Raw genomic sequence first — 19,875 nt, 5'->3', positions numbered from 1 at the left:
TCGGGGGTGGGGCTGGGAGTGGTCACGTGGAGGGGCGCTCGGTCCCGGGAGCCCGGCCCCGCCCGGCTCGCGCACTCCGGGTCGTCCTCCGGGTAGCTGTCTGGAGGCGAGAGCTCTGAGCCAGCGGAGGGCGCGGATCTTGTTGGAGAGGTGCCACCGCGTCGGGGCTGCTGAGATCGGCGCCGCAGCGGCGGGGTTCGGGGACTCTGCTCACTACTCCACCTGCTCCCGGCCAGCTGTGCGAGCGGCTGGACCAGCAGCAGCAACAGCAGCGAGGACTCAAGCGCGGGCGGCTGCAGCAGCCGCGGCAGCAGTGACACCATGGATCTGTCCTTTATGGCCGCGCAGGTAACGGAGCGCCTTCCGTGCGCGCCCCGGTTTGGGGAGGTTCGGGGCCACTGTTTCTGCCTCCCTTCCTAGGCTGGGCACGCCGGGAGGGTTCCGGCCCCGCGGTGACGCCGGCCGGGGATGCACACCCCAGTCTTTTGTCCCCAGCCCACGCATACCCACCTGGTGCGCGCGTCGGAGGTGGCGAGCTCAGCTCCCCGGGGGTGGGGCGGGCCATGCGCCCTGAGCTCATTGGGGTGGCTTTTTCCCAGGCTGCAAGGGGCCTGGGCAGTGCGAGTCGCCCCTTCTCTGCCCATCCCCCACCTGCTGTTCCCCTCGGGAGCCTCCATGCCGGGCATTCCAGATGCGTGCTAACCCGGGTGGGCGGGCAACCTCGCTCTTCCCCATTCTGTATCTTCCCGAAGCCCCAGGTAATCTGTCACTTGCACCCCCATCTTGCTTTTCTTCTCGTTAAGCGGAGGCCACAGCCGGAGCAAAGCAGTAGACCCGCTTTGTGACCAGGCAAACGCAGAGCGCAGCGATAGTTTTATCTTGTTTTGCTTTGTGCTGAGTCTGTAGCCATCAGTGACAGCGCGACCATAACTCTTCCCTCGACAAAAAACAGGTTCCCGACGTCCGGGAAAACAGATGACCTCTCATCGCTTGATCGTTGCTTCACGAGACTCCCCTTGAATTCTGAGGTTGCGTGATCTATGTTTCCGTGCCTTAACTCTCTTGAACCAAAACAAAGGCTCACACCGCTTTCTCGGGCTGTCTGTGGCCTTTGGGCGGACCCCGTGCTGACCGAAGTCTGTGTCCAGGGAAAGGCTGCATTTGGTCTAAAAGAGTAGGTCCCAGGGTACCAAATTCAGACATTGCACCTTCTGTGGGGTTGGTTATGTTCGGAGCCCAGAGGTAGGAAGCCCACTGAGGTTCCCTTCCCCGCTGGGTGTGTGGCAAGGCTGTTTCATTTTCCAGGGAATGGAGTTTGAAGAGACACGTTTCCTACTCCCCCCCCCCCCCCCCCCCCCCCCCCCCCCCCCCCCCCCCCCCCCCGACTTCACTGTGCTGTGGTGGAAGCCTATTTAAAAGGCAACAACAAAACCCAGGCTATGTGGATAGTGAGTCCCCAGCTGCAGGCAGGAAAGGGTGCAGAATCCCCAAGTTGGCTAATGGGAACCCAGATCCAGCTCTTGGCAGCCTCTTAACACGTTTTCTATAATGCTAATTGCTCCCAGAGCAATGCTGGCCTTTTTTGGCCTAATTTTTCAGTCTCCTGTTCTTAAACCCATGTTTATAAATATGGTGATGTGGGCATCATTTTAAATAGTGGTGACTTTAGCTACACAGTAACTAAGGAGGCTTTGCCAAATTTATTTCTAGAGGGGAGAGCAACTCACACAATGTCTGTCTGCCTTGCTCTCTGGATCCCACAGAACAGCTGGAGTTCTGTGGTGAAAAAATTGATCTCTGCTCACCCTGAGGCTGGCTGGATCATTACGAGTTGCTATGGCAACTCGACTAGATAAACATAGAGCTTTTAGCACCTATAGGAACAGAAATATGAAGTGCCATCCAATGGGGAAGATCCTAAGGTTTATTGAGCACCTGCTATGTGCCAGACGCTGGGTAGTTGCACACTTTATTACAGTAAACCCTTACAAGTCTGTGACTTAAGTGCTATTATCCTCATTTCACAGATCAGGATATCAAACTTCAATGAGATTAAATAATTTGCCCAGGACAGACACACCATTAGTAAGGAGGGGGACTGGGTTTCAGCTTTCCATCTTGTTGCTTCACCCTGAAGACACAATGTAAGGGACAGGGCAGGCATATTTCAAGATGACTCATCTCTTCCTCTAACCCTGGGAAGTGGTCTTTCCATGGTGTGCTGTGTTCTAACAGTTGCTTTCTGGGGTTGTCCTGTCTCTCTTCTCCCCACAGGGGCGGGAACTTTTACTCCTTTATCTGGAGCATTCGCAGTGCTTTGGCCAAAGTAAAGGCTCCACACACGCTCTGAGTTTGCAGTGACCACCAGGTGTGTGGGACCGAGTCACCGTCCCCATACATCGGCAGTGAGCAGTTTGATAGAGAAATGGTAGTGTCTCCGTCCCCTTCAGCAAATGTTGAGTAGCTCCCTGCCTTGTGCCAAGCTCCGTGCCAGGCATAGGGATGAGAATGCTGTGGGACAGAGTTGAGTGGGATGTAGATTTTCTTTCCGGGTGCTCACACAGTGTTGGAAAAAGAATGACCCCGGCCATTCTCATCAGGGGCGACCAAGGTGGCTGCACGTCGTAGGTCCTCCACAAATATCTGTTAGATGATTAGATGAGGGTGAGAAGATGTCTGTGCACGAAAAGACATTCACAGGAAAAGACGGTGAATTTGAGGTGTCAGATGCTGTCCTTGCGAACACCTGTCATCATCCGGACTTTGAGGATGGAGGTTCTTTCTGATGGATGAGAACAGGCAGATGTCCTCTGGTGGGCCTGGAAATGAAGGCATTCTAGGCAGAGGCATGAAGGAGGGAGGCCCAGAGCTGGAGGGAGAGCAGGGCCAGAGGCCAGGGCCAGGTTCCAGAAGGTGCTGCCTGCTGGGGATGAGAAGTTCACTTTAATCAGTAGGCAGTGGGAGCCGTTTTAGGTCATGGAAGAAGAAATGGTTTCTGCCTGGAGCATCGGCTCGGAAACCCCAGCCCCAGTAACGGACAGAAGCTGGAGGGTGGGTGGAGTCAGGAGTGCACACCTGCCTGATTGAGTGAAAGACACCAGGTGTTTGTGACCCCCCACACCCATCCCTCTTCTTTGGAGTGTTGTGAAGTGTAATGCCCATACATGGGTTTAAAAGACCTAGAGGCTATGAAAAAGATTGCCCCCTCGAAAGCTAAGCATTACAAAGACACCTTTCTTGGATGTACAAGGTGGACATCAGTCACCCGGTAAATCCTCTTAGGCAGATAGGCCCTGGTGTAGGACACGAGGCTGTGTGTTACAGCTGGGAAGAGGCAGAGGATGCTGCAGAGGCTGAGGACAACTCAGTTCATGGACTCCCCCCTCACCCTGAGCCTTGGAGGTGCTCCGCCACCTTTTCCTCCACCCTGGAAACACCCCAGGCCCCTCTGCACAGTCCCTGGGTCCCTGGAGGCTGGGGGTTGGGCAGTGAACAGAAGTATCCCTTTCTCTAGCCAGAGGTGGCCAGGAGGGCAAGGCTACCCAGACCCCCAGGGGGCTGGAGACTCACAGACTGAGGACTGAGTCCCAAATCCCTGTGTCAGTGGTGGGGTCGCCCATCTCCACAGACGGCCCCAGCCATTCCTTCCCTCCCTCCTGGACGAGCACGCTGGCCCCCACATCAGGAGGCAAATCTGATACCGCTACCGCCTCCCCTTAAATCTAGGCTGACTTAAATCTATGACTGACTTTGTTGACCAAGAGAATGCAGTGTAAGTGACACCCTGGGACTTCTGAAATTAGTTTAAAAGAAGCCTGCAGCTTCCCTGTGACGGTTGGAATGCTTGCTCTGAAAGAAGTCCAGCGTCATGCAAGAGACACAGAGACCCTGAGACGTCTGCACTGCAGAAAGGGATGAACACTTAAGGAGCCCACTGTGTGCTGGGCCAGTGCGTGACATGAACCAGAGGGACCAGGAGCACCTGTCCTGTCCCGGTTTTCCTAGGTCGTCCCGCCCTGTTGAACAAGCACGCCCATGGCTTAAGAGCTCAGTAGTTTTTTTTCAATTTTTTTTTCTTTTTTTTTGCCTTGCACTGTCCCGCCAGTGACTAGTCTAAACCCAGTAGTTCTCAGATGTTACTGCCGTTAGAATCACCTGGGCGCTTTGAAGAGTCCTGCTGCCCAGGTCCCACCCCAGACACTCCCATCAGAGTCGGGGGCTGGGGCATCAGGGTTTTCTTTTTATCCCCTAGTTGATTCCAGTGTGTGGTTAAGGTTGAGACTCGGAGCTTAAAGCCACACTGTAGGGCTGTCCCCTTCCCCTTCTCTGGACGGGACAGATGCTTGGCTCGCGGGTCCCTGTTAGGTCACAAAAGTCATGTGGTCCCTGGAAATCACTCCAGTACCAATTCAGCAACTTAAAATAGTGAGAACAAGAGAAATCTAACCTGGGAACTTGCTTCACAATTGAGGTGCTCCCCTCCTCCAGACCACACCTGCTACAGGTGGGAAACCTGTGGTTGGGGTGGGCGCCTTTGTTATTCCCATGGTACAGACAGGGAGGAAGCGCAGTCAGGGAGGCTTGGCCGACAGGTACAGGAGCCAGGTGGGGAGCCCTGTCTGCCGACACAAGGCCTTCCTCCATGGCCGCACAGCACCTCACAGGGCAGCCAGGTGATGGGATGGTGGGGCGCCCAGGGACCCCCACGCATCAGCTTCAGGGAACCGTTGACCCTCTGAGGTACACAGAGTGTTGTGTGTACATACATTTTAAAATAAGTCCTAGAAGAGGACTTGCATTCATTTCCTAAGGCTGCTGTAACAAATTACTGCAAACTGGGTGGCTTAACACAAGAGAAATTCAATCTGTCCCAGTTCTGCCGGCAAGAAATCTAAACTCACGGGTCGGCAAGGCTGTGGTCTCTGAAGGCTCCCAGGAGAATCTGTTCCGTGCCTCTCTTAGCTCCTTGGTGTCGCCTGCAGTCCTTGCTGGCCTGGGCTCGTAGATACATCACTTGTCTCTGCCTCCGTCGTCATGCGGCACTCTTCTGTGTCTCTCTGTGTCTTATCCTTATCAGGGCCCTGGTCTTTCTGGATCAGGGCCCACCCTAATGATCTCATCTTACCTTGATTACCCTGGCAGACATCCCATTTTCAAAGGGGGTCCCATTCACAGGACTGGGGGTAGGAGTGCAATATATCTTTTTGGGAGACGCAATTCAGTCCATAGCAGGGTCTGAAGACCGATAAAGAATAAGGATCTTAGTTCTTTTGTTAGTGGCCACTGGTCTTCGGCAGTAGACATATCCTGTCCCTGAGCCTGTTTCATCACCTGCGGTCTGGGGACAAAATTGCCTTCCTCACCGAACTATTCATCTTGTCATTCAGCAAATGTTTCCTGTGTGCCAGGCCCTCCCTACCTGGAGCACTGGGGAGGATGGGGTCACAGGTCCCGCCGTGTGATATGTGACAGGATAGAGGTAGATGCAGGTGCCCTGGGAACCCCAAGGTGACACCCAGCCCACCTCCGGAGGTCCTGGGGTCTCCTAGAGCTGAGTTTGAATTGAGCTGAGTTTGAAGGATGCATAGCTGTCACGGAGACAGAGGAGGAGTGAAGACATTCCAGGCAGAGGGACCGCGTGCACAAAGGTTGGAAATGGAATGCGGCTGGAAACAGTGTGTTCTGTCGGGGATGGGGGTTGCAAGTAGCCACATGGGGCAGGTGGGGAGGGAGTGGGAGATGAAGCCCGGGAGACGGGGGCCAAATAGGTGACCTCATGGAGTGGAGCAGAGTGGGGTGGGGGGCTGTGGTGACTCAGAGAGCAGAGGTCTGGCTGGAGGGGGCATGTGCAGCATCCCTGGGCTCCGGCTCTTCACTTGTGCCATGCAGACACTCAGGCCCAGAATTGTGTGTGGGTTCGTCTGCGTTTTCAAGAAAACTGAAAATTCTAATTTTTACATGCATTCTGGATTTTCTAATCTTGGCACCTAATTAAAATTTTTGAACAAACAAAGCAGCCGTGATGTAAGCTGTTTCAGTTACTTACGGCTTATTATTTCAGTTACTTAGTATCGTAAAGCAATCATTTTAATTTTGCTCACAAGATTGTGGGACCAGAATTTGGGAGGGACTCTGGCAGTTTGTTTCTGCTCCAGTGGCATCAGCTGGGGCAGCTGGGACTGGGTCTACACAACCAGCATGGCTTCTTCACACCATCTGGCAGCCCAGTGCCACGTAACCATTCTCTGCACTTGGCATTTCATCCTGTGAGTGCTTCTCTGGGCAGCTGGAGCTTCCTGCCAGTATGGCGGTCTCAGGGTCTTTGCACTTCTCATGTGGCACTCACTGCCTTTCCTCCAAAAAACATTCCCAGGTGGAAGTAGCAAAGCTTCTTGTCACCCAGCGGTGAAAGAAAGTCCCAGAGTGGCACTAATTCTGCAATCTTTTGGTCAAGAAAGTCCTAAGGCTGGCCCAGACTTAAGGGGTGGAGGAGCAGATTGCACCTCTTGATGTGGGAGCAGAATGCGTGTCCAAGAGGGAGGGAAGCAATGGATGGGGCCGTCTGTGGAGACTGGTTAGGCCTCCTACAGCAGGTGTGTGGGCTGGATTCATCCTGGGGCTGCCACTGTACTTTCTCTAACTGGTCAGCTGTGTATAGAGTTTGACAAAACCTTGCAGTAAACGTCCAAGGCTGGGAGAGAAGTAAATTATTACTAAAAAGGTAGGCCATGATTTTGTTAGGCTGAACTTAGAAGTTGCTGAAATTTGACCATTTTGGGCCTACAAAACGACAATTTTATATGGTTCAATTGATCTGGTAAGATAGTGGAATCACTATCTGCTGGGAAGGTCTGAGGAGGTTTCCTGTGTTTAAGGATTGAGGCCAACCCCCGCCCCCACTTCTCCCCTCAGCCTGGCTCTTAGAACCTTGGTTGTCCCTGCTGGTGGGAGGACAAGGTCACGCCTGAAACATTATGCTGACATTGGGCTGGTCTTTCTGGAAGACAACATGTGTGGTCTAATCATAGCTGAGATGCAGACAACATCCCTCTCCAGTCCCCTTTCTTCCACCCCGCACTCCCCCTGGACTTTGGGAGGCTCACAGTTAATTTGCATTTTAATCATGTTTCATGGAGAGAAAAAACCCACAAAAGACATCTGGTAGTGTTGAAGAGGCGATTCTGTTATCTCTTAAATGGTTATAGCTACACTCAGGGCCTGTAGGATCAATCCAAAGTTTCTGCAAGAAACCAGCAAAAGCTTTCCCTCCCCAGAGAAACTGAGCTGGAGAAAAATGGAATTCTAGGGAGTCTGGTAATCTGCTACTTAGAGAATGTTTTCCCCAGCCAGAGACTGCTCCTTTTTCTTAAGGCAAGAATTACCATTAAAATACAAATTGTCTATTATCCCAAATGTTTTTAACCAAAGGGCCTGTCTTGTACTTCTGATTCTCATTTAAAAGATTTAAATATTTTATTATTCTAATTAGACCTGCCTCGAGAGAGATAATATAGTGCTACATTTTTGCAGGGATGTAATGAGCAGTTAAAGAAGAAGTAAAAATCTGTAGTGCTTTTTGTAGACCAAATTTTTAGATAGTGTTTTAAGAGCCAAGGCGTTCCATTTGACTTGCAATAATTGTATCTCACAGAGCTAAGAAAACGGGGGCATCTGGAGGTGGATTGCAAGTCTCTAATTAAATGCTTGAGTGTTTATAGAGCACCTGCTGTGTGCTCAGCCCTGCATGGGGGAGTCTGAACCCCAGCTCCTCTTACTCTTGAGATGATGGAAACCCATCTCTATCCACTTCTTCCCTGTTCTGTCCCCTCCTGATGTCCCTATACCTTCCCATCATAGCTGCCATCAAATGCTTAGGGCTACCAGGCAGGCCCTGTGTTGAGCAATGCACAGAATCTCACTAAATCCTTATAAGATCCATGGAATAGACAATTTTAAGATCCATTTTCCAGATGGGGAAACTAAGGCTTAGAGAGGGAAAGTCACTTGCCCTCTTTGCACAGAGCAAAGACTCAAACCCGATCTCTGTGCCACTTCAGTTTATCTTTTAAAGCTAATCCGACAATCTCTGCCTTCCGATTGGAATGTTTGAACCATTTATGTTTAATATGATTTTTTATATATTTGGGTTTAAATCTATCTTGTTCTTTTGTTTTTGATTGGTCCCATCTGTTGTTTGTTTTCTTTTTCCTCATTTGCTGCTTTTTTTTTTTTGGAGTAATTGAGAAGTTTTTATTCCTTGTAATGTCTTCTCTTGGCTTATTAGCTATAACTCTTTGTTTTGCTATTTTAGTGGTTGCTTTAGGATTTCGAGTTTATATCTTTAACTTATCACAGCCTATCTACAAGTGATGCTTTTTCTCTTTACATTTAGTGTAAGAACCTTATAATACTATAAGCTCCCCTCTCAGCTCTTGTGCTATTATTGTTACTCGTTTCGTTTCTTACATGTTATAAACCTCATAGTACATTGTTGTTTGTTAAAAGTCAATTACCTTGTAAAGAGATTTAAGTTGTTAGAAAAAGTTTTATGTATTTCCCCATATGGTTATTTCCATTGTTCTTTTTTCTTTTGTGTAGATCCATGTTTCCATGTGGTATTTTTTTGTTCTTTTCTTTCTAAGAAACTTTAGCAGTTCTACTGGTACAGATGTGCTGTGATGAATTCGTTCAGCTTTTGTATGTCTGGGAAAAAAATCTTTTTTTGGCTTTTATTTTTGAAAGTTATATTTTACTGGACATAGAATTCTAGGTTGACCATTTGTTTTTCGACATTTTGAATGTATTGCTCCACCATCTCCTGCTTGCATTGTTTCCAGTAAGAAGTCTGCTGCCATCCTTATTTTATTCCTCTCAACATACGGTATCTTTTCCCCCCTTTCGCTGCTTTTACAATTCTCTATTGATTCTGATTGAACACGTTGATTATAATTGTGTCTTAGTGTCATTTTCTTCATGTTTCTTGTGCTTACAGTTTGGGAGCTTCCTGCATCTGTGGGTTTATACTTTTCATTACCTTTGGAAATTTTTCTGCCATTCTTTTTCCCCTCAGTTTTATTGAGATATAGTTCACATATAACGTTGTATAAGTTTAAGGTGCACAGTATAATGATACCTTCACATATGTATATGTTGCAAAATGATTACCAAAATAAATTTAGTTAACATTCATCTCCTCACAGTTACAATCCTATTTTTCTTGTGACCAGAACTTTTAAGATCTATTCTCTTAGCAACTTTCAGATATATTACAGTATTATTAAGTATAGTCACCATGCTGTACATTACATCCCCAGGACGTACTCTCTTATAACCGGAAGTTTGTCCCTTTTGACTCCCTTCACCCAATTCCTCCACCCCCTGCTCTGGCAACCACCAACTGGTCTCTGTTTCTGAGTTTCTTTTTTTCAGATTCCACATATAAGTTGAGATTATACAATAGTTGTCTTTCTCTCTCTGACTTACTTATTCACTTAGCATCATGCCCTCAAGGTCCATCCATGATGTCACAAGTGTCAAGATTTCCTTCTTTTTTTTTTTAAGGCTGAATAGTATTCCCGTGTGTGTGTGCGTGTGTGTGTGTGTATCACATTTCCTTTATCCACGTCTATGGACACTTAGGTTGTTTCAATGTCCTGGCTATAGCAATTACTGCTACAGTGAACATGGGGGGTGCAGTTATCTGTTCAGGATAGTGATTTCATTTCCTTCAGATATCTACCCAGAAATGGAATTGCTGGATCATTACCTTAGATCTATTTTTAAGTTTTTAATTTGATTTTTTTGAATATCCATACTATTTTTCTTAGTGGCTGCATCAATTTATATTCCCACCAACAGTGCGCAAAGGTTCTCTCTTTTCCATATCCTCATCAACTCTAGTTTTTTCTTGTCTTTTTGATGATAGTCATTCTAACAGGTGTGAGGTGGTATCTCATTGTTTTGATTTGCATTTTCTGATGATTAGTGATGTTGAGCACATTTTCATGTACCTGTTGGCCATTTGAATATCTTCTTTGGAAAAAAAATGCCTGTTCATGCCCTGTGCCCATTTTTGAATTGGATTGTTTGGTTTTTGCCATTGAGTTTTATGAGTTTGCCGTTATTTCTTTACATATTTTTTTCGGTTCCCTCTCTGCTCTCCTTTGAGACATCATTTACACATGTATTAAGCTGCCTGAAGTTGTCTCATAGCCCCCAATGCTTTCTAATTTCTTTTAGTCTTTTTTCTGTTTGTGTTTCATTTTGGATAGTTAATATTGGTATGTCTTCAAGTTCACCAGTATTTTCTTTCGATAGCTGATCTCTGTAATCCCATACAGTGTATCATCTGAGACATTGTAGTTTTCATGTCTAGAAGCTTAATTTGGGTCTTTTTGATATCTTCAGGTTTCTTCTTCACATGTTCAGTATTTCCTCTAGCTTTTTGAACATATGGAATACAGTTATAAGAACTGTTTTCATTCTAAATCTGGGTCAGTTCTGGGCGGTTTGGGTTGATTGCTTTATCTCCTCATTGTGGGTCACACTTTCCTGCTGCTTTGCAAGCCTGATAAGTTTTGATTTGGTACCAAACATTGTGACCTTTACCTTGTTGGCTGCGAGATGTTCTCATATTCCCATAAATGTTCTTTTTTTATTTTTTTTTTTAACTTTAATTTATTTTAAGCGTGTTTTTCCAGGACTCATCAGCTCCAAGTCAAGTGGTTGTTTCAATCTAGTCATGGAGGGTGCAGCTCACAGTGGCCCATTCGGCAACCTTGGTGTTATGAGCACCAACTGAGCTAACCGGCCACCCCTCCCATAAATATTCTCAAGCTTTGTTCTGAGATGCAGTTATGTCACTTGGAAACAATTTGATCATTTGGGTCTTGCATTTAAGATTTGTCAGGTGAGACCAGAGCCATCTTTAGTCTGAGTAATTATTTTCCACTCCTGAGGCAGGGCTGTTCTGAGTATTCACCCAATGCCTTGTGCGTTATGAGATTTTCAAAATGGCTGGTGGAGACAGGCACTATTTCTGGGGGCTGTGCGGGTGCCAGGCACTGTTCCCTGTCGTCTTTTGGGGTGATTCTTTCCTGTCTCGGGTGGTTTCCTCACTCACATTCACTCATCAGTCCTCTGAATGTTTCAGCGGTCCTTCTGCCGATTTCCAGGATTCTCTCCCGGTACAGCTCTCACCTCTCCATACTCTGCCCCGTGGTCTCCAGCTGCCCTGGTCTCTCCACCTTCAGTCCTGTCTCTTCAATCAGGAAATCCACCAGCCTCTGCCAGGGTTCCTCCTTCTTGTTCCACAGCCCAGGGAGTAAGCTGTGGCAATTGTAGGGCTCACCTTGTTTGTATCCTCTTTCTCAAGGGACACTGCCCATCATGTCCTGATGTCTAATATCTTGAAAACCACGATCATATATTTTGTGCTTTTTTTTGTTGTTTCAGTTGGGAAGGTAAATCCAGCCGCTGCTACACCATCTTGTCGGGAAGCAAAATTTTCTCAAGCCCGGTGCTGCTTTTCACAAATCTGTTTCATTCCTCCTTTCCTCCCACCCTTTCCTCCCACGGTGGACAAGGAATGTAACACTTGAGTCTGAATCTGGCCGAAGGCCTTCCCTCCCAGCTGTGTGACCTCCCCCAGTACTTCCCTGTCTCTTTTGGACTCTGTAAAACGCGGTAATGTGTGTACTTACCTCACAGGTGAGGCACTGAGACCAGAATGGGAGAACCAAACTGTGCATGGACCGACCGAATTTCTTTCCACTCTGCCGTTTCCACTTGAGTTTCTTCAGGGCTCCTGTGACAGGGTGTTCCATGAGACATTAAGAGAGCTAGTTGATGACCCAGATGTGAGGTCTATATGCCGCCAGCCAGAAGTTGGGCAGCTCAGGGACCGGGGCTATGTTCCCTTAGGCTTCCATCCCACGTGCCTGGGCTCTGGCAAGCCTCATTCCCCAGAAGGATGAAAGCAAGAGGGTGGGCAGCAAGTTGTTCCAGCCTCAGGCCCACCGGGGTGGCAGCCAACAGCTGGGACTCTGTTTGTCCTCTCCAGACTCGATGACAGCCCTTCATCCATCTCCTTGGCACAGAGCCCTGGGGGCTGATTAGAAGGTCATTAAAATTTGGCTTCCAGTGGCTTTGAGGGAGACTGGAAAGAGGTGACTAATATGCTTTCTGGGCGCCCTGGGTCCCCGGCTGTCTTCGCTGAGCCATGGCAGTGCCGCCTGCATCTTCTGCCTCTTCTCTGACATCCTGCCAATCCTTTCCTCGCCATGGAGATTCTAGTAACCAAATCAATCGTGCAGGTTGGGCCATGCAGGCAGCATGCCATAGACACACCTGTGCTGTGTGTGCGTGTGTGTGTGTGGGGGGGGGTTGTCAAGGAACCAAGAAGAAGCTACCGCCTGTCCTTGTCATCTTTGTCGTGCTCACCAACATGGTGGACGCAGGCATCACACACAGAGCATGGCTCTCAGACAAGCAGGCGGGTGAGGCAGGAGCCTGCCCTCGGGTGGCAGAGAAGGGGACAGATGGGGCAGATGAATCTTCAGCACCTGCTGAGGGCCGGGCTCTGGGAGAGCGGTACTGTCTGTCACACGCCCATTTCAGAGAGGAGGCTCCAAGGGCTTGCGCGTGTGGCCCCAAGCCACCCGGGAGGAGGGTTCAGAGCAGGCTGGGTCTGAGCTCAGGGCCCAGGTGGCGGTGTTCAGCAGCCGCTGACGGACTGCAGAGTGTTGAAGTGGGAGTGAGGCCCAAACAAACGTGGTCCTGTGTCACAAACCCCTCAGCCCCGCCCTCAGAACCACGTCCTCCTTCCAGGAGCCTGTGTGGACTGAGTGGATTGTGGCTGAAGTGAGTTGTTCCAAAGCACAGATAGGCTGGCGCCAGAGGGAGGGCCAGGGCCCACAGGAGGGGCAGGGCCTGGCGGAGGGGGGCTTGCTCCCTCTGCAGGTGACCCTCCCTCCCTCCTCCTCCGCCCCGCCCTCCATCAGAGCAACCCTCCTGTGTGAGGTTCCCTGAAGGCAAAGGTTCCCCTCTCATTTATGTCAGGAGCACTGCTGTCCAGCCCAGGGCCAGAGCTGGTAAATATTTAATAAATTAATTGAGATAGAGGGAATCAACAAACGCATGAGAAAAGCTGGGTAGAAAACCATGTCTTGCGTCAGCTTGTCGGGCACTTCCTCCTGGGGTCTGGATCATAGCTTTCCCCGAGGCCGCCAGTTACTGATAACACCTAGTCCTGCCATCCTGTCCCTCAAACTTCCCAGGCTCCCGCACCTTCCCCTGTCCCCTTGCAGGGAGACTGCTGCTTGCTGGACCACAGGCTTTCCACTGCAGCATTTTGTTCTATCCTCTGAATAGTCCCATGGTGTGAACCTGTGTATGAACTATGATGACCATGGATGGTGTGAACTATGATGATATGGTGTGAGTCTATGATGACCATGGTGTGAACCTGTAGTTGTCTCCAGTCTAAATGAAGAATGGAGCCCAGGGAGGTTAAGACCTCTGCAGAAGACAGCTGATGAAACTTGGGTTTGAATAGAAGGCTGACCCCTCATAACCTCTGGACTTCACTGTCGAAATGGTGATTCAGATGTAAGGTGACAAGCCATTCTGGTTTGCCTAGGGATTTCCTAGGATGCAGGACTTTCAGTGCTGAAACCTGGACAGACCCAGGCAAACCAGGATGCTTAGTCACCCTACTTGGAGGTTATCTGGGATTCATAAGGGCTTTTTGGATCCCTTGGGCATGATTAAAATACTCTTCCAGAGGTTAGTGCATCTCATCCTGTACTTCAGTAATGTTCTTGCTCTTTAAAAATGAATGGAGATGGTTGAAACTTTTCTAGGATGAGGACCTTCCCTCTGGCCCATTCATTTCTCAGATATTTCATAAGCACTGAGTGAGTATGGGTCAGATCCAATTCCAGGCACTGGACACACTGGAAACAAGCACTAAAGTCCCTGTTCTCCAGGTGGGGACAGGTAATGAATGCATAGGTGAACAAGTAGATAGCTGGTTATGGTCAGTGATGGCACCAGGGCTTGACCCCTTGTCACCTCCCATAAAGGTGGCCAAGGACCATGAAACTACAGCCCCTGCTGTCCACCTACCTCTGTGCCCCAACAGCCACCCATATGGGTGCCCAGGAAATGTTGACATTGATTAGCTTCATCGGAATGTGGCAGGGGGTGAATGGGACTCATGACACCCTTAACCTCAGGAGGCTGACTCCCCCTGAGCTGCTTAGGCCAAGCAAAAGGAATGGTCACCCTTCTCTTCTGGGGTCCTAGCCCTGCCGGGTGCCCTCACAAAGCCTGCTTGCACATGGTAGCCTCTCCATTTATTTCCCAGGGTCATGGAGAGCACCTGAGATGGGGACGCGGGAGGCTTGAGTTCCAGATCTGGCTCTACCAATCATGACTTGGAGCAAGATGCTTAATTTTTTAGAACCTCAGTTTCTCTGTCTTTGAAACAAGAATAGTAACACCTAGCTCACAGCGTGGGCAAGAAAATGAAACGAGATGAGGGATGTAAAAGTACACACTGTATAGGACTAAACAAATGCCAGTAATTATTATTATGTTTGAACCATCATCCTGTATCCATCCTCCCTCTGCATCATTCCTTTTTTTAGGGGGGGAGGGGGAGTAAATGTAGCTGTTTCCCTCAATTGTTTTCCCAAGTGACTATTGTCTCTGGAATCTTCACCAGGTCAGGCTCTGGTCTGTCAGTGTTCTTATAAACAGTTTACTCAGAACAAGACACGATGCTACAGAAGAATCTATCACCTCCTTGGATCTAGCTCTAATATACCCATTAATGTGGCTGCTGAGAGCTGAATCTTGCCTTCCGTGATGCTGTACCTTTGACCCACACCAATGAGTGGTCTCTTTCCTGAGTGTTACTGATCTGCCAGTTCACCCTCCCAGAATTTGTGCAACTGATGTTTTTGAACCTTAGCACAGATATGTTTAGAACTGTGAAGAGTCTAAAATTTCACTCTGCTTGCAAGTTAGCAACCACAATTCAAAACATGCTGACAGGAGACATGAGGCTCCTGGATAAAGGACTCGACTATTCACTGCACAGCCAGCAGATGTATGTTCCCATCAGCCCCTTATCCCACACGTCCCCTGGGGCCAAGCAGAGCGGCCAGGTGGGTTCTGTGCCTGCAGGGGGTTTGTGTATCAGCTGAGGAGCCCCACGCTTAGGGAACCCCACTCCTTTAAAGGGACCTGCTAGCAAACCTGCCCAACCTTTTTATCTCAGAGGGAGATACCATCCTGGTCAGGAAAGAAATGTGCCCTCTGCTCCAGAGGGGACACTGTCCCTTTCTTCAGGCTGTTTGTTGTACGAACATCTTTGAAAAGGTAATCCAGAACAAGAGCTGTCAGTGCCTTTACTCAAAATGTGTGCAGAGCACAAGAGACCCGTGGAGAATTGTCCCCCCAGAATCTGTTTTCCTTACCTCCCCAAGCTGCCGTGCATAGATCCGGGCTTGCGTCTCACCGGGCTTCGCTACTCCTGAGCTGTGTGACGTTGGCGAAGTACTAGTCTCTGATGCTCAGCTTCTACAATCTGGACAGAAGTGCTATAAGGGATTCTGTGAACTAGTCCCTGAAGCGTCCTCACTGGGCCTGGTGTAGGGTAGACAGTGGAGAGAACAAAGCAGAAAGTGCGGCCACCATGGTGTGGAGTCCATCCTTCCGATACCTGATTCTCCCCGTCTTTACCATCCCTCCTGGGGCTCCTGTCAGATGGGTCAGACTAACCATCCTGACAGAGCCCACCAGCCGGTGATGAGGGCCTGGGAAGCTGGTGTCAGGAGGCCTGGAACAGAGAATGCAAAGCCTGGTTCACATCTGAGCCTCAGTTTCCTCATCTGTATCCCAAAACCATCCTGGGATTCAAGGAGGAATGAAAAGGGATGCTAAGCACAAGATGGTTAAAACATTTCTGCAATGTGGCAGAGCCCTTACGCTGCCGCCGTTGAGGTAGTCTGAGACTCCTGGAACGCAGTGGGGGCTGACGACAGGAGTTTGCTGCCTGGTGAGCAAAGCGACCATTCTAGCTGCTTTCTAGATGGAACTGATTAGGAAAAGCAAAACAAAGGGGACTGTGGGGCGAAAGCTGCTTTTTCAAGCCTCTTGCAGATCGCTCACATGCTGGTTGCATTCAGGAGCAATTTATTGGGCATTCCTGTGGCAGCGCCCTCTGTGCGCCCCCAGCACCTGTGGGGATACAGAGCAGCCCAAGGCGTCCTTCCATGGAGTTGGGGGAGGGGCAGCTTGGAACTGGATCTCCTGAGACCTGCCCGCATTTTGTGTGACCTTGGGGCAAGGTGACTGACATCCCCTCTCTGGGCTCCATTTAGGAACCTGGTGGTTAAGGAATTGAGAGAAGTAGAGTCAGACAGACCTGGGTCTGAGTCCTGAGTTCGGAATCAGCTGGGAGAGGCAAGCATGTCAAATGAGGTGGGACAATTAAGTTTGCGAACTCATCCTAGAAAAAGTGCCACATATCTCATTGCTGAATATCACTATGGTCATCTATGAAGTACTCCCCTTGGGAAGCTATGCACCGACGCCAGTGCCTAGTCCACCCTTCAAAGCAATTTTGGAACTCTTTTTCTGGAATGGCCATCAGAGCTGTTATCGTATTACCCTTGATGTCCTGAATGTCATCAAAATGTCTTCCTTTCAATATTTTCTTTATATAAAGGAAGAAGTCATTGGGGGCCAGATCAGGTGAGTAGGGAGTGTGTTCCAATACAGTTATTTGTTTACTGGCTAAACACTCCCTCACAGACAGTGCCCTGTGAGCTGGTGCATGGTCGTGATGCAAGAGCCATGAATTGTTGGTGAAAAGTTCAGGTCATCTAACTTTTTCACGCAGCCTTTTCAGCACTTTCAAATATAATAGTAAACTTGGTTAACTGTTTGTCCAGTTGGTACAAATTCATAATGAATAATCTCTCTGATATCAAAAAGGTTAGCAACAGCATTGCAACAAAGATCTGGAGCTTAATTGTCAGACCTGATACATCCTTGCAAGCCTGTTTCCTCGTATGTAAAGTGGGGATAATGAATGCCCTTTCCCACCTTGTGGAATTGTGGGGCTCACACAAGGCCCTGTGTGTGCAGAGCCTGGCCAGTAAATGGCGCCTATGACAGTGTGGCATTATTGCCTGTTTCTTGGTCTGCAAATTGGGGTGGCTGTGAAGTAGGCAGTGGGACCACAGGACCACAGGATTTCTTACTGCATGGAGAGATGGAAAACTCCTGGAATCATGGTCAGAAAATTCTGATCCTAATTCTTTTTAGCCTCTTCCCTGGTTGTGTGTGACCTGGACAAGTTACCTCAGTTCTCACCTGACCCCACCGTCACCATGCCTCTATGGGGACTCTGGCCCCTCCCAGCTTTGAGCGTGTCAGTCATCAGGGCTGCCGGCTTCAGAGAGCACCCCATCTAATCAAAGTCACGGTCAGTAGGAAGGTAACAGACACGAGACGCTGGGTGGGGCCAGAGGAACACACAGACAGGCTCAGTGTGGGCTGCAGACAGGTCCCAATGGCTGGAGCTGCCCGCTCTTCTGTCCCAACCCAAGCATTAGTCCTTGGGATGCTCACTGGAGTAGCTTGGGCTGGTCCTTGTGGCTCACTGCACCCCATGGGCAAATGGGGAGAAGCAGCATCTTCTGCAAAAGGAGAATCTGCTCAGCCTCCTCCTGACAAACGTCTGCTGAGGTAGAGTTCATTTTTTATACTTTGGTCAGGAAAACTAAGTGGTGCTAATGGACATTCTGCGGGGGTGGAGCGTGTAGGCCCCTCTCTATTCCCTGGATCCTTTGTGAAGAGGGGTGAATGCACCAGGGCTGCTTCTGTCTCAATTCATGTCACGAGGGTTGGAGGAGTTGACCTCCGGGACCTATCAGTCCCGCAGGTCACTATATAGTGCCGACTACGATAATGCCTGCCGTTTGCTGGGTGCCAGGCTCCCTGCTGAGTGTTTTACCTGGACTAACACAGCTAAGCCTCACCACCACGTGCTGAAGTAGAAATTACAATAATGCCCACTTTCCAGATGAAGGAACTGAGGCCCAGAGAGGTGAAGTAAGTAGCAGAGCTGGGATTTGGACTGGCTGCCAGGCACTTATCTGCTCTTGCTCACGGCCGACCCTCTGGGCTCTGTGTCTCTATAGTTTGGCTGGTGTGTTTCCAGGTCTGGGCTCAGTTCAAGCAGGGAATCACAGTAATTGTGATTCCCACAGAGCTTTTTGGTTTGCCATGCAGAGCAGGAGACGGTGTGAGTTCTGACATGGGAGTGGTGATTAACATCTTTGTTTTCAAAAGCAGAAACCAAGGTGCAGAAGGGAGAAACGGGCATCGCATCGGCACACGGGATGCCTGCTCTATGCCAGGCTGGATCCCAGCTCTTCCAAAGGGTGCAGCTCGGGAGTCAGAAAAATCGACAAAGGAAAGGAAAAGGGACCCTGTGGGAGGTGAGGGAAGGGCTGGAGTGCGGCCTGGGAAGGCGCCTGAGCTAGGGAGGGGGTGCTCCATCTGAAGGGTGCTCTGTGTGCAGGGGGAGCCCTGCTGGAGGCTGGCGGAGGCAGCTGCACTGAAGCTGGATGCTTTGTGCCTGTTGGGGATAAACCATCTGGGCCTGGAAAGCAAAAGGGCCCAGGCCACAGAATGACCAAACTGATGCCACTCAACCCTTTGTGCCAAACCTGGCCTTCATTTCTTGATTCACTTAATTCATTCATTAGCCATCCTCTAAGGCCCCTTCCTGGGCCTGGCTCTGCACTGGGTATTGGGAGAAGAGGTGACTAAGACAGTTCCAGATACCAAGTGGCCAGCTGTTTTGTGGGAGAGCAGAGGAACCAAGAGAACTGACAATACTCAGAGAGAAGGCTAGGGCCAGGCCTCAGAGGAGGGCACCTCAGCAGTCTGCAAGGGCAGGCTCTCCTGGAGGGCTTCCTGGAGGAGGTGGTGTCCTCTGGGGTTTCCTGTCCTGCTGCTCAGCTTCCACACACTTGAGCCTTTCTTGTTGGTTGCAGCAGCTCTGGTGTGTCCACGGGCTCTAGAGGGAACAGGCTGGCAGGTCCCTGAGTTCTGTGATTCTGGGCTCCAGTGACTACAAGGTTTGTCTGCTTTGAAACATCCAAAGTTTGACAGTGGGGCGGTGAGACCTCTCCGGAAGTAAGGAGGGCTAGGGCAGGGCAAGGGCCAGGGCAGGGCAAATCCAGGTGTCATTCCTACCTGGGGAGGCTCAGAAGCCCGTTAGGCGTCCCCTCTGCTCATCACACTTATAAAGCTCTCAGCTGCGACTAGCTCAGAGGGACTCATACCTGCCAGGTTCCCCTGGATTTGGCCCAGGCTCCTTCCTGAAACCCCTCCTGTGTGGGCGTTCAGCTTTCCAGGTGTCTACCCACCTGCAAGTGTTGCTTCCCCAGTGGGGCAGGCGATGCTGAAAGGCAGAGCACATGAAGCTCAGACAGCCAATCCCAGACTTGCATCCTGTTGCAGCTGGAGGGACCTGACATTGGTTCTTCGTCCGCACAGAGCCGGTGCACGTCCTGTGTGGACAGCATTGGGGGTGGGTGTGGGGCTGAGCCCCGGATGGGGTCTGCACCTCTGGTTGGAGCTGGCCTCTAGAAGAGGTGCCCTCTTGGACCACCTGCTCTTCCTCTGCCTTCTCTTCATCAGTCTTAACTGTCCAGTCCTCCCAGAAAGCCTGTATTTTCGGGGAACATGCTGCTCCCCTGTAGCGCCTTCCTCAGCTGTGCTGCTTCCTTTGGAGGAAGACACAGCTGCCTTCAAATTCTGGTCCTACCATCAGGCTGCTGTATCACG

At 49.8% G+C, this 19,875-nt stretch overlaps 1 protein-coding gene across 1 annotated transcript in view; it reads left to right on the top strand.

Annotated features, from left to right (window-relative positions):
* Positions 1-230: 230 nt before the first annotated feature.
* Positions 231-19,875, top strand: part of C6H14orf132 (chromosome 6 C14orf132 homolog) — a 42,946-nt gene continuing 23,301 nt past the window's right edge. The window contains exon 1 of the mRNA XM_033107829.1: positions 231-348. Within this exon, the coding sequence (XP_032963720.1) occupies positions 322-348 (27 nt within the window). The 5' untranslated portion in view covers positions 231-321. The remainder of the gene's footprint in view (positions 349-19,875) is intronic.

The sequence above is a fragment of the Rhinolophus ferrumequinum genome, chromosome 6 (assembly GCF_004115265.2).
Source record: "Rhinolophus ferrumequinum isolate MPI-CBG mRhiFer1 chromosome 6, mRhiFer1_v1.p, whole genome shotgun sequence".
Lineage (NCBI taxonomy): Eukaryota > Metazoa > Chordata > Mammalia > Chiroptera > Rhinolophidae > Rhinolophus > Rhinolophus ferrumequinum.
This window is presented reverse-complemented; position numbering and strand designations above follow the sequence as displayed.